This window comes from Anabrus simplex, chromosome 2, assembly GCF_040414725.1.
Source record: "Anabrus simplex isolate iqAnaSimp1 chromosome 2, ASM4041472v1, whole genome shotgun sequence".
NCBI lineage: Eukaryota > Metazoa > Arthropoda > Insecta > Orthoptera > Tettigoniidae > Anabrus > Anabrus simplex.
Window position 1 is genome coordinate 708,094,491 of NC_090266.1, and position 14,726 is coordinate 708,109,216.

Sequence of the window (14,726 nt, forward strand, 5' to 3'; positions counted from 1 at the left end):
CAGTTTCACGGCCAGACGGCTTTCCGTACGCAAATCCTGTGTAGATGAATGTATTCACTATCGCGTGTTTCTGTGGCGGGTGATTGTGTTGTGTATATGAACGGATGTACATTAAGTTTTGCACACTCAGCTGCCGAGCTAGAGGAACCAACCACACACGGCCAGCATCCCCGGCCCGGTCGCTAAAAAAATCAAAAACTGAGCGCATATTGTATGCTCCTAGCATTTAATATTCTATCAGACTTAATTCACCTATCGTGTAGTTACAAACCCTGTGGATAATCACAACAAACAATACATCTACATATTTAACATTTTTTCTGAGAAAACTCTATGTGAAAAGGATTTAAACAATACCACGTACTATTTATTTTTTGAGCTACTTACCTTGTGTGTGTTACTTTAGTTTTGTATTACCAATACATTCATTACCAGTAGTTTAACATTAATTTAAATCGATTTCCAGAAGTTGTGAACATACCCTTCTCAGCGTCATCAGCGAGACTAGCATCCTTTGTTGGTCCTCCGAGCCAGTTAGCTAAGGTGCCGGCACCTATTTGCCACATAAGCGAGGTGTTGTTGCGATTCGTCCAGTCACATGAGATCAACTCATTCTCCGAGCCGAAGTCACAGATCTCTGCGGAGAAAAAGCAAGGAACATTTTCACATATACTTGAATTTATGAAACATCAAGAATGTAACTGAACTTATATGACCGAAACTGTAGGCCTACTTATTGAGGGAACGAAGTGGTTATGTTAGTGTCCTTGTCTATATTATTATTCTAGCTACTACTACTACTACTACTACTACTACTACAACGTTTTCATTCCTCCCCTGAAGGGGGAGGCAGGCTCCTTAGACGGTAACGCCGTCTCTTAGGCCGGGAGATTTGTTGCGGTGAAGAAAACGGACGGAGAAGGTGAGGGAGTTGGTGGCCGTGGCTTACAGTAGGAACTGCCCCGGCATTTGCCTTGGTGCATGAGAATGGAAAACCACGGAAAACCATTCTCAGGACGGCCGACGTTTGGAGCCAGCCATGACGTCCAGCTCTGTCCCGTTTCCCGAATGCAGAGGCGTAGATCCACGGTAGAGCCGTGACCACCCCTCCTCTCCTCGGTTGGCCGGTCGGAGTGCAGAGCTGTTGGACCACGGACCAGCCGTGGCCACTTAAGGGCAGAGACCCACTCTGCATCCACCGAGCTTATTCTAGGATATGGATAGGTAGGAAAACGCTCAGCATCAGCTATAAACTAGGAGTGGTGTCGTGATTGTGTCTAAGGGTGCAGGTGCCAATTTAGTGTAGTCTACTGAAGAGCTCATGAAAGCTTACGTTAATGCATTTAATAGACATCAATGCGCGGGTCTGTGGAGTAATTCACCACCAGGTTGTTTGAGTTCTGTACATGATTGATGGGCAAAGTAAGAAAATCACAGGTTCTAACACGGCTCAGTTCGATGGATTGGCATTACATATATGTTTTTTTTTGTTGCTAGCTGCTTTACGTCGCACCGACACAGATAGGTCTTATGGCGACGATGGGACAGGGAAGGGCTAGGAGTGGGAAGGAAGCGGTCGTGGCCTTAATTAAGGTACAGCCCCAGCATTTGCCCGGTGTGAAAATGGGAAACCACGGAAAACCATCTTCAGGGCTGCCGACAGTGGGGCTCGAACCCACGATCTCCCGGATGCAAGCTCACAGCCGCGCGCCTCTACGCGCACGGCATACTCCCCCGGTACATATATGTTTTGCCAACGGCGTAGTTATGTAGAAACTCTAGATTTCGTGAAATCTCCGAAGTTAAGCAACATTCGCGCGTAACACCGTCTCCACTGTGGGGGCTTCCATTCAGAAACAGTAATGGCATGCGGCTAAACAACATATTGTAATCATTGAGGGAATATTTGTTCTGTGATTGGACAATTCTTAATAAATTTGCGCACAAGATGTCAGTTATCCCGTTCGCCAAGTGACGGGGTTGTTGGATTCTTCCGTGTTGGTGAGTTCGTCCCTCCTCAACCCACGTCGCTGTGGCCGCATCCCTTCCAAGAGGTGTATTGTAGCCTCGGTGCACCACAAATCTCCCGCGATCAACGCCAAAAGCTTCATGACGTGGCTGCTACATTCTTCGACGCGGTATACCGAAGACGTATAAATGTCCACAAAAGGTGAAAGAACACACTTCGACTACGTAGCAGCAGTTTTCAGCCTCCTTCCTGCTATTGTTTCCCGGAGGTGTGTGACTAACGAACGTGATTTATAGCTGTGTATTAACAACAATCATGCCATCGCAAGGATGGGTAAGGTGTGAAAGTAGAAAACTACGGAAAACCATCTTCAGGGCTACCGACGGTGGGATCCGAATCCGTAATCTCCCAAATGTAAACGCACAACTACGTGACCCTAACCATATGGCCAACTCGCTCAGCCATAAAAGAATATAAGTGTAATTCTACCTCAAAGTATTATTATTCTTGAATGTTTAATGAATGAACTTATACAGGATTTCAGATAATTAAGAAGTACGTCTCATTATTGTACACACCTCGGATGTCCAGTCTAGCCTCATTGAGCGTTAACTACAGTAAATGAGTAGCATACCAGCCCCATGCCTCTTACCCGGAGGCTGAATACCCGACCAGCCCAGTCTCAGCCTCGTCTGGTACGAGATGCAGTGTACCCGGCCAGGAAAGGCCAAGCAATGGGAGTGAGGTTGCCATCATGCTAATTGCATGACACCCAATAGCTATAGGTTTTAAGCTGGACAGCAGTCATCTTGGCAAGCCACGGTAAGTCCTCATGATACGGCAAATGTGTGCTAGGATGTCCGGCTCCATGGCGAAATGGTTTGCATGCTGGCCTTTGGTTCAAGGGGCCCCGGGTTCGATTCCCGGCCGGGTCGGGGATTTTAACTTTCATTGGTTAATTCCAATGGCCCGGGGGCTGGGTGTTTGTGTTGTCCCCAACATCCCTGCAACTCACACACCACACATAACAAGGGCTGCACTCGGCTAGAAATAAAACCAAACCAAACCAAACCCCATGGCACTACAGCCCTTGAAGGGCCTTGGCCTACCAAGCGACCGCTGCTCAGCCCGAAGGCCTGCAGATTACGGGTGTCATGTGGTCAGCACAACGAATCCTCTCGGCCGTTATTCTTGGCTTTCTAGACCGGGGCCGCTATCTCACCGTCAGATAGCTCCTCAATTGTAATCACGTAGGCTGAGTGGACCTCGAACCAGCCCTCAGGTCCAGGTAAAAATCCCTGACCTGGCCGGGAATCGAACCCGGGGCCTGCGGGTAAGAGGCAGGCACGCTAACCATGCACCATGGGGCTGGCACTCGGCTAGAAATAGCCACTCGAAGTTATTATTATTATAACATACAGCTTTATCATGAACCAAGTTTGAACTGTGTATGTTCAAGATGTCGTGCACACTGTACTATGTACCACGTGTCAAGTTGCAAACAGCGATCGGAATCACTGATAAAATTTTGTAATGAAGATTGAGGTATACGGTATTAATTCTTTGCACATTGTGCGCATTAAATAAATTATTATTTTGCTAAAGATTTTATAGACTGGATTTAAAAGAGTGATTGGTCTCAAATTCGTTTGGGATTAGGCAGTTTCGAAATTAATATTACTATCCCAGACGAGATATATTGGTGTATAAATTGTGGAGATTCATATTTTTTGCTAGTTGCTTTCCGTCTCACCGACACAGATAGGTCTTATGGGGACGATGGGATAGGAAAGGGTTAAGAGTGGGAAAGAAGCGGTCGTGGCCTTAATTAAGGTAAAACCCCAGCATTTGACTGGTATGAAAATGTGAAACCACGGAAAACCATCTTCAGGCTGCCGATAGTGGGGTTCGAACCCGCTATCTCCCGGATGCAAGCTCTCAACTGTGCACCTCTAACCGCACGGCCAACTCGTCCGGTGTGGAGATTCAGAGATCTCGTGAAATACTTTAAGGAAGTATTCCTTTATTACATCCCACATTAATTTATAAAATTCATGCGGTAAGCCATCTCCACCAGGAGCACGGCAAGGCTGGGTGGTAGTGAACACTTGGAATACCTCTCCAGGTATAATGGCAGTAGTCATTTTAAGTGAGTCGTTTCTGTTCAGTATGGGTAGTCCTTGGTGCAGGATGATTCTCGATGGGGCAGTATTCGGAAGATCGTCGAAGAATTCTGTGAAATATTGAGCACCTAGGCAAAGGAGCCTTTTTTGTCTTGATTGCAGTTATTCCCGATCATTTCTAAGATTAGTAAATAGTTAATATAAGAAAAGACCTTCATTGGGGTAATCACATAAATATGATTGTTAATAAAGGGTACAGATCTCTGCACATGGTTATGAAGGTATTTAGGGGTTGTAGTAAGGATGTAAAGGAGAGGGCATATAAGTCTCTGGTAAGACCCCAACTAGAGTATGGTTCCAGTGTATGGGACCCTCACCAGCAATACTTGATCAAAGAACTGGAAAAAATCCAAAGAAAAGGAGCTCGATTTGCTCTGGGTGATTTCCGACAAGAGAGTAGCATTACAAAAATGTTGCAAAGTTTGGGCTGGGAAGAACTGGGAGAAAGGAGACGAGCTGTTCGGTTAAGTGGTATGTTCCGAGCTGTCAGCAGGGAGATGGCGTGGAAGGACATCAGTAGACGAATAAGTTTGTGTGGTGTCTTTAAAAGTAGGCAAGATCACAATATGAAGATAAAGTTGGAATTCAAGAGGAAAAATTGGGGCAAATATTCGTTTATAGGAAGGGGAATTAGGGATTAGAATAACTTACCAAGGGAAATGTTCAATAATTTTCCAATTTATTTGCGATCATTTAAGAAAAGCCTAGGAAAACAACAGATAGGGAATCTGCCACCTGGGCGACTGCCCTAAATGCAGATCAGTAGTGGTTGTGTAGCTTTCTCCGACCTTTATAATTTTCCCATCAAAATGTGGAACAGAAATGCGCGTTCTAGTTACTTTCACCTTTACACAGGAACTTTTTAAGATGTTTTCTACGATGTTTAAAACGGAGTTTTTATCTTACTTCTTCTCCATAAACTTGTTGCCTCTTCAGCTGATAAGGAATTTCGTAATGCAAGTTCAAGGTACATCTTCGTTCGGTCGCCCACTGTTTAGCTATTTTCTGAAAATATTTCCTAACAGCAGGTTTAACTGAAACAGTTCAGTTATACTGCCGGAATACTTTGATTTTTCAGTATGCAATTTTATCCAAAGCTCGGAAGTCGTTTCTAACAACTTTAACATGCAACAGAGAAGTATTCAGTCGTCGCCATGTATTGGAAGTCATGATGTAACCATATATATAAAGTGAAGGGCATTATGGTCACTAAAAGTTATTGGTAGAAACGAAGCGCTGTGAATCGTCGGCTTCATTCGTTTAGAGATATATGCTCTACCAATTCGTGATGCTGTGCCTGCGTGGACATACTTAAATTGTACATTAGTACCATGCTTGAATTCAAACATATCATGCAGCTGAAGTCCCTAAACTAACACCTTTAATCTGCAACTACAGTAGAAAGTTCCATTTTGATCCCTTGTATTGAGGACGCAATAAATAGCCAGCTAAGATCAAATTATTATGTGTTGTTTGCAGAAAATATCTGATGTCCTCTTCAAATAGGCATTCTCGTTCATGCCATTCTTGAGAACCGGTTGGGCCATAAGTATTAATGATGAATATCTCTTCACATTGTATTTCTGTAATTATGCCTCTGGGGTGGTATTCAATTTCATATATAAGCAATCCTGATCTACAAATTATTGCAGTACCTCTGATCGATGGCCCAACATTTGCTGCATAATGATACCCAACTAACCAATCAAGAATATTAGTGTCATTAACTTCTTGGAGCAATAGCAGGTCTATATCGTGTACTTTAAGAAATCTTGGAGAGGAAAACGTTTTGCAACACCTATAATTCTATTGATATTCAAGGTAGCCCCATAACGTAGGACGTCCATGCACAACACCAGAAGTAGTGTAAGTGCAGTCATTGACAAGGCAACACTAACTTAGAAGTGAGTACTTATTACGTATCATGAGCCGTTTATTTAACCGAGCTCGATAGCTGCAGTCGCTTAAGTGCGGCCAGTATCCAGTAATCGGGAGATAGTGGGTTCGAGCCCCACTGTCGGCAGCCCTGAAGATGGTTTTCCGTGGTTTCCCATTTTCACACCAGGCAAATGCCGGGGCTGTACCTTAATTAAGGCCACGGCCGCTTCCTTCCACTTCCTAGGTCTCTCCTCTCCCATCGTCGCCATAAGACCTATCTGTGTCGGTGCGACGTAAAGCAAATAGCAAAAAACCGTTTATTTATGAACCTCCGGAGATTTGCGATGGCTTCGGGAACCATTTCTGGTTTGTTTACAATATGATTAAACTCCCTCGCGTGCAGTATTTTTATTTGCAGCCTTTGCTGGTAGAGTGTACCAGTCTTTAGAAGCTATAGGTGCCGGTATTTTGTTAACACTATCTGCCCCCTTATCTAGGTGTCCAGTAGGTTTTTCTACCGGTTCCAGGTCTGTCCTCAGTTCAGGTGTTAGCGTAGACGTAAAGTACTGTACAATTCCAGTGCCGATAGGTCCAACATCATTGCGCTTATTAACATCTGCAGGCGAAAAACGCGGTCGATGTGACTGCAGAGTAATACCGGCAGGCTCGGGTTGAACGTCAACTGCAATAATTTTATTTTGCTGGAAACCATTTTCTTCTTGATTATCCGTGTCCATATGTCCTCCGCCCATATAAGGGGTTTCACCAAGGTTCCCTCATTGACATTAAGTCATCTGTTTTCTTGTCCCTGTTCAACGTTCTGTAATTTTCGTGTTACGCGATGCAAGGTTCTAACACTACTTTCTCGGGCCGATGACCTTAGATGTTAGGCCTCTTTAAACAACAAGCAGCATCAACACTACTTTCTCTATCATTTGTTCACGTGAAGGTGGTTCAGCTGTGCTAATGGGCTGTACATCTGCTTCCGTAATATTTTGTTTACATGTAAGAAGCTCGTTTAAAATATTAATTTCTTGTAGGATAGGAAACTTTGGTGAAGTGAGGTCAATAACAGTCTAACGGTGGTCTTTCGGCAAGGAACTTCGTGCTCGATCTCCTTCCTAGGACAGAACCTGAAGTCTTCTGGACAAGGACTAGGATTGTGAAGTAGCGGCCATGACTTTAATTGAGGTACAGCCCCAGCATTTGCCTGATGTGAAAATGGTACAAACCACAAAAAATCATTTTCAGGGCTGCCGGCGGAAGGATTTGAACCTTCTATCCGAACCCAAGCTCAGGGCTGCGCGACCCTAACCGCACGTCCGATTCGCTTGGAACGCCATTTACTGTATTCCCCTCAGAACAGGCTAAGGGCCTTTTCGCGCCTTCTGGAGCTTAAGAGACAAGTCTCTCTTCCTTACGGGGTTATATAGCCACTCTAGATCGTTCTCATGACTTGTGGTAGTGTCCGCTTGTTGGTCGTGCCATGCCTTCATTCGTTCGCATTCTATTCTCGAACATTTCCCGACAGCGCCGTGTACAACCTCCGGTCTCCTTGTAATATCCAGGCAGTACTGGTCGGTCGGGGCACTTAGTCCTCGGGTCAGCCGAACGCTAAATCCACCAGGAGGCACAGCTCTCCTCTAAACGGCGACCTTGCTGGCGTGCATCCCGTGGTCTCGTGCACTGCAGACCGGTGTGCCACGGGAAATAGGAGAAGGTGACGATCCCCGTTCCTCTGCATTTCCATCCAGGCGTCACGGCTCCGGTTTCCCCCGAATTCCACGGTTGTCCATCGGCAGGGAACTTGGTGCTCACCCTCCTCCCTAGAATAGAACTTACAGTCTTCTGGACAAGTTTTGCGGGACAGAGCGTTGATAGGTATATCAAGCTTTATCTCATGAGACCCTCCTCAATCTTTCCCTGCTCGTCTTCCACCTTCTTCGGAGCTTCCATCTTCATCCCCGTCATCTTCTGACCGTCTTCCCTCTTCTCCTGGTCGTCTTCCATCTTCTTCTGGTCATCTTCCTTCTCCTTCCGGCCGTCTTTCGCTTTCTTCTGCCCGTCCTCCATCTTCTTCTGGCTTTCTACTATCCTCTGCCGCCTTTCTTTCATCATCCTCTTTTGGCTTTCTATCATCATCGTCTAGCCTTCTTCAATGATCTTATAGCCCTCTTCCATCTTCTTCATCAGCATCTCGAAGAGCGCATTTAACTGAGCCTCCATTTTCGTGTGGCTTCTAGTCTCGACTGGCATGCAGAAAATTTCCACAAGAGGAAGCCTGAAGATTTGTGTGTGTGTGTTTACCATAGACAGATGATCTGGAATGCTCCCGACGGCAGTCGAAACTTGCAGGATCTGGTACACTGATTCACGCCGATTGCAGCGATGTGTTTCGCATTAGGTCTGTTCCGACTTCTGCCGCCACTTTTGTTACAAATAGAACACTGACTGTTTTATCGATCTAATTGAATACAGGATGACCCAATTAGTACACACACAATTATATTTGAAAATGGATAACAATACTCCCCTAATTGTTGTCTATTTACAAAGTGAAGTCTCTATCCTCCCCACAGCAGGTACTGAGGTTCGCTGATATTACCCGGACGGTGATAATCCTGACTGAAAGGCTTCAGTTTCACTTGGCTCCGCACGCTCAGTCGTTTCACACAGCAGTTGCATTCAGACAGGCTCGAACACACAATCTGTTAGCATAACGACGCACGATGACTGTTTCTTAGATCGACTCCAGATGAGCCCGGTAACTCACACAGTCACTTCAATTAACTCGCAGACCAACGTAACTGCTCCACACAGTGAACTACTCAACGCTGACAACCAAACAGCGGTTACAATTCTAAACACCACTACACTACAATACTCCTCACAATGACAGTTGATAGTTGACAGTTGACACTTCTTCAACTCTACTCATATCAACTGTTCCACACTCTTAGTCCATGACGGCACACGTACATTGTTTTCTTACTTCACGTCGCACTAACAGAAAGGTTTTTCGGGGACGGAAGGATGGGAAAGGGCTAGGATTGGGAAGTTAGTGGCCGTGACCTTAAATTAAGGTACAGCTCCACCATTTGCCTGGTGTAAAAATGGGCAACCACGGAAAACCATATTTAGGGTGCCGACGGTGAGATTCAAACCCACTATCTCCCGAATGCAAGCTTACAGCTGTGCGCCCCTAACCACACGGCCGTCTCACTTGGTGGTACACATACAGTACTCCCAGGCAGTACACACACAGTATTCTAACAGCACTCGAACACGACGATACTCTGACTCTGACTCCGGTTGGACACCCACCACACCAACATTGACAACAGCCGTCTATTTCCAACTACTCACTCAATGTCCGCGGCTAGTCTCCTTTTCATATTCTGAAGTCGGGGCTCTGCGGGGGACGGAACAGTCTAGTTTCGTCTTCGATAAGATGCATGGGGAAACAAGTCGAAGAGAACAATAGAGGCCGTCACCATGCCCTCAAGCTGAGAGCTCCCAGTTACTCACTAGTTCCTTCCAGGAAATACCAAAGGGGGCTAAATACGGAGAGGTGGCACGTAACAATGTTTATGGAGTGAGCTGTAGGCGAGGTTCGGCCGTATAGCCGTTAGCTTTCATTCGGGAGATGGTGTATGGTGGATGGTGGATTCGAACCCCACTGACGGCAGCCCTGAAGAGAGTTTTTCACAGTTTCCCATTTTCACACAAACGGGTTCTCCAAACAACAATATTATTCATTTCCCTCAGAACTGCTCTAACATTGTCGCATTTTTGAACTGAGCCTATTTCTCGCAATATCTTCCTCAAAGTCTATCAGCTTCATCAAAAATTATTTAACTTCTTAAGAACGGGAAATAATTTCATCACCATAGGAACTTATTTCTTTGTCGCTTAAAATTTATGGACCTTAGTTCCAATTATGCATATAATTTTGTCATCCAGTATTATGTGGCGTGCTCCAGTCCAATTCTTGCCGGGTGTGCTAGGGTACTCATCCCTCACTACCAGTCCTTATCTTCTTTTACGTTTAATACTTGATACAAGCGTGCTTGTATTAGGAAATTATAGTTTTCAGATACATAACGCGTAACAGTTATCCAGATACTAGTATTCATACAGAACTGAATGAAAAATAGAGAAATGAATATATTACCAGTCATTTCAGCCGCTCTTTTGGTTGGTTGAGAAAGTGGAATAACATTTCTTGATGCTTCTCTTTGACATAGAATGAAGTAACATTAGAAATAGCATTCTTATCTCCACTCAGTAGTGGGTTGCAAGCTGAATCACAGGTCGAATTCACGCAAAAATGATCAGCCTAATGTAGTTGCAATGTTGCTTGAAATTATATTTTATACAGTGTGCAAATAATAATAATAATAATAATAATAATAATAATAATAATAATAATAATAATAATAATAATAATAATAATAATAATTTCGTATGGCTAATGATAGCCTAGTGAAATCTTTGTGAGGCAGACCCTCCGACGAGGGTGGGTGGCAACTGCCGTGTATAGGGAACAGTGTTAGTCACCCATCCAAGTCAATTATGCACTTAAGATTAAAACCCCGGACTTGGCCGGGAATCGAACCGGGGTCCTTTTGAATTGGAGACCAATACGCTGACTATTCAATCAAGGAGCTAGGCCGTATCAGAATCAAGTCCAACGTCACACTGGTGCCTGTAATACACGAATTACTTCATTTCGCGGAATCACTCCACATCCGCGTTGTCATTAATATTAAACTGTCACGTACAACAAGACAATAATTATATTTGAAATTGTTCTTTGTTTGAACTTCGCTGCAAAATAGCTACTGTAATTATAACAAATACTCGTAAGTAAAATAGGCCCTGCTAATGAAATAGCTGAGTGTAGAATGAAATATTTACAGTTGAGTAGGTGCAAGGGATGGCCGAGGGAGTTTACAGTGCTTCTGATTCTCGCAGGTAAATCTAGAAATAGAGACTAGAGGCATGGATTATTTTAACAAGTGGCTTACGTCGCACCGATACAGATAGGCCTTATGGCGACGACGGAATAGGAAACGGCAAGGAGTGGGAAGGAAACGGCCGTGGCCTTAATTAAGTTGCAACTCCAGAATTTGCCTGGTATGAAAATGGGAAACCACGGAAAACAATCTTCTGGGCTACCAACAGTGGGGTTCGAACCCACCATCTCCCGAATGCAAGTTCACAGCTTCGCGCCCGTAGCCGCAAAGCCAACTGTCGATGAAACATGTTGTTTTTTTGCTAGTTGCTTTACGTCGCACCGGCACAGACAGGTCATATGGCGACGATGCGAGAGGAAAGGCTAGGAGTGGGAAGAAAGCGGCCGTGGCCTTAATTAAGGTACAGCCCTAGCATTTGCCTGGTATGAAAATGGGAAACCACGGAAAACCATCTTCAGGGCTGCCGACAGTGGAGTTCGAACCTACTATCTCCCGAATACTGGATACTGGCCGGACTTAAGCGACTGCAGCTATCGAGCTCAGTAAAACATGTTTTAGCCAAGCATAGAATCTAATTTCTTGTCAAGACAACCACGCGTAAACATTACACCTATCCATCGCGACTAAGGAAGAAGCTTCATCCCGCAGGCCAAAGGCAAGCAAGAAGTTCCAACAATACAGTAGTGGACCCTAGTACTCCTTTTTCCTATTAATAACCAATAACCTCGCTAGCCTTAGTGGTCTGAAGTGAACATAATGCAGAAAGAAAAAATGCCAAGTTAGAACATACATCCAATACAGATATTTGGACAGTTAAACTTGAAAGTTCAAAAATGTTGTGGAACAAAATTTAGTATTTAAATATTTATAAATCGGTAAAGTGGTGCTTCATTAGGTTCACCCTAACGGCTACTAGTGTCTCCGCTACACTTGGAGTGCTTAGCCATCTCTAGACTCGGGCAGTCTTATCCAGGTTGGGTGAGAGCCGAGAATCAGCTGAGATTTCAGAGGCGCTGCCAGAATGACTAGTGATGAAAACTGCCTTTGCGGGTGTGATGGAAGAAGGATGAGCTGGTAGATCTACTCCTCTCTGGGGGTCATGATTTTCTGGACGCACAGTCACACTTAAACTACTCAACTAGCTGAAGAGAATCTTGAGTCTTAACACACCAGAAGAGAGCGCTACGAGCGACGATGATCATGTTACAGAGCCTTACTCTTGGCGGAGTCGGATATTGCCATCCTCCGCGTCTTCCTCAATGTACCTCCTTTCTCTTCTTCTAGTAAGCTTGAAACAAGTAATATTATCTGTCTGTTTTAGCCTTGTTGATTTCCAAGAATCTATCTTGTATCCGCATTTTCTTATTAGATAAACAATCATGATATTAGGCACCTTGAAACAAGGATATTATTATCATCACAGAAATAAAAGTTTTGCGTAATTAACGGAGTCACGTCCATCCTCATTTACACGTATCAATCATCAACAACTGTTTAAGAATGCCTCTGATATACGGAACTTTAATTCAGAATGACTGATCTGGAGAAAATTGTTCTATTCAACCAATATTATTCATTGAAGGATCACAACACGACAATTTACTCCATGAAGGTTGTGATTATGCTTAAATCAGATGAATTTAGACTTAATGGATGAGACTGAAATATCTTTCAAATGATTTATAAAACAAAAATATGCTATAATCCGATTTGTCTCACTATACTGAACCCTTGTACTTACCATTCCATCGTTGGTCGTCTGCCTCGGCTGCTTCACTAGAGCAATATCGTACTCTTAGATCTTGGGGTCGTTGCGAGTTTTTTTCGGTCACTTCATCGACCAAACGATAGGGTTCAGAGGAGAGCATACCTTCTTCAAATAAGGAGAAAAATGTGCTTTCTACAATATGTATTCAATTTAAATCACGATAATTCATTTATTAAATTGGCAAGGAAATCACTTAAAGTTTTCACAACATATTTTAACGTAGTCACAATGCATAACGTGAGTGCTGAATTTTACTGAAATTATTTATTATTGTCTTTCAAAGAATGGAAATATACTGTAAAATTCGCGGATAGCAAAATCCAGAAAACGAGATTAAAACCTGAAAATTGGGCACCATTCATCCAAACGATAACCGATAGTTAATCTACACGATCCGTGGAAAATCTGACCTTCAACAAGTAGAATTCCAGACTTACATTTAATTAAGGTTATCCACCAGTCTACTATCCTATCGGATATATGAACATCCCCCGAATGGACGCTTACTCGAAACCAAATGGACTATCAGTTGCTTTGGATGGGTTGCGAAATATTACTAGAAAGCGTAGTGTTCATTACGAGTTAACAGCAATTATCACAATCAAAAATAAATTTCAACCATGCATCGTCATATCGTGACACTCTTAAGTTACAGAGGAATCCCGATGCTGAAACACGCATCAACCCAAACAGATGTTCAGAAGAAACCAACAATACTTGATCCGAGGGAATCTTACGTTACGTCGTCCTGAAGGAACAAAACTGCGAAATGCAGGAGAACATTAATTCATTATGCATTTAGAAGAAATGCCAAACACTTAAGTTAAAGAAAAGTGATAAATCACTTGGAAATGTTCTTACTAAACCAACTTTCAGGTTATAAAACAATTACGTCGTTAAATTTGTTAAATTACAAGTCCACAATAAAACACCAAAAAAAGGAAATCTTTCCAATTTTCTATAACTACGACTACCAGTACAAACCTGTCTGCCTACACTTGTCCCATTAAATTAAACTACAAGTGATCGGTAGATCAACGTCTCACATAAATAATGTAAATAACGAAACAGGAAAATAAAATATATTAACAGCTGACGAATCGAAACAGCATTCGTAGTATAAATCATACATAAATCAACTAAGTGTCAACACACGGCACTATCATAATATACCGGACATCCGAACAATAAATCTTAAAGTAAAGAAAATAAAATGATTATAAAACGAAAGTACATCGAACTTGAACACGTGCGGCTAAGCAGTAATGACCAGTCTCCATTAGCTAGGTTTCCAAGTGGGACAACTCTAAGGCCGCGTGCACACCGAGCGCGCTTCGCATAGTGTGTCGCGTGTTGCTTAACGCTAAGCGTCACGCTAAACATAACCAGTGCTTTGTTCCTAAACCAGGTGTTCACACAGCCCGCGCTCTGCTGCGCTGAACGCCTACCTTACAGCTAAGTGAAGCGCCAGACAACGCGCAGTGTTGGTTAATTGCTTAGCGTTACCTAGCTTGTTCTGAAGCTGTGGAAGAAGAAATTATTCATGCAGTGTTTCAAAGAGAAGAAATATGGAACCCAAGACACAAAAACTATAAAAATGTAACTGTTTTGCAAAATAAGTGGACTTATAACTGCAACAGTTTTATCGCATTCCTACAGTAAACATATACAGTAATATTACTTCTACTGTCACACTTTACTGGGCTTGACATTGTGACAGGATGAAATTGCGTATGGATTTTAGTGTCGGAAGTGTCCGAGGAGAAGTTCGGCTTGCCAGGTGCAGGTCTTTTGAATTGACTCCCGTAGGTGACCTGCGTCGTGATGAGGATGAAATGATTATGAATACACACATACACTCAGCCCCGTGCCAATGGAATTTACTAATTATGATTACAGTTCCCGACTCTGCCGGGAATCGAACCCGGGACTCCTGTGACCAAAGGCCA

The 14,726-nt window shown here is 43.5% G+C and overlaps 1 protein-coding gene across 1 annotated transcript in view; it reads right to left on the reverse strand.

Moving 5' to 3' along the window:
- LOC136863055 (MAM and LDL-receptor class A domain-containing protein 1) overlaps positions 1-14,726 on the reverse strand; it is a 198,323-nt gene that overhangs the window by 96,871 nt on the left and 86,726 nt on the right. The window contains exon 4 of the mRNA XM_067139383.2: positions 482-637. Coding sequence (XP_066995484.2) covers positions 482-637 — 156 coding nt within the window. The remainder of the gene's footprint in view (positions 1-481; positions 638-14,726) is intronic.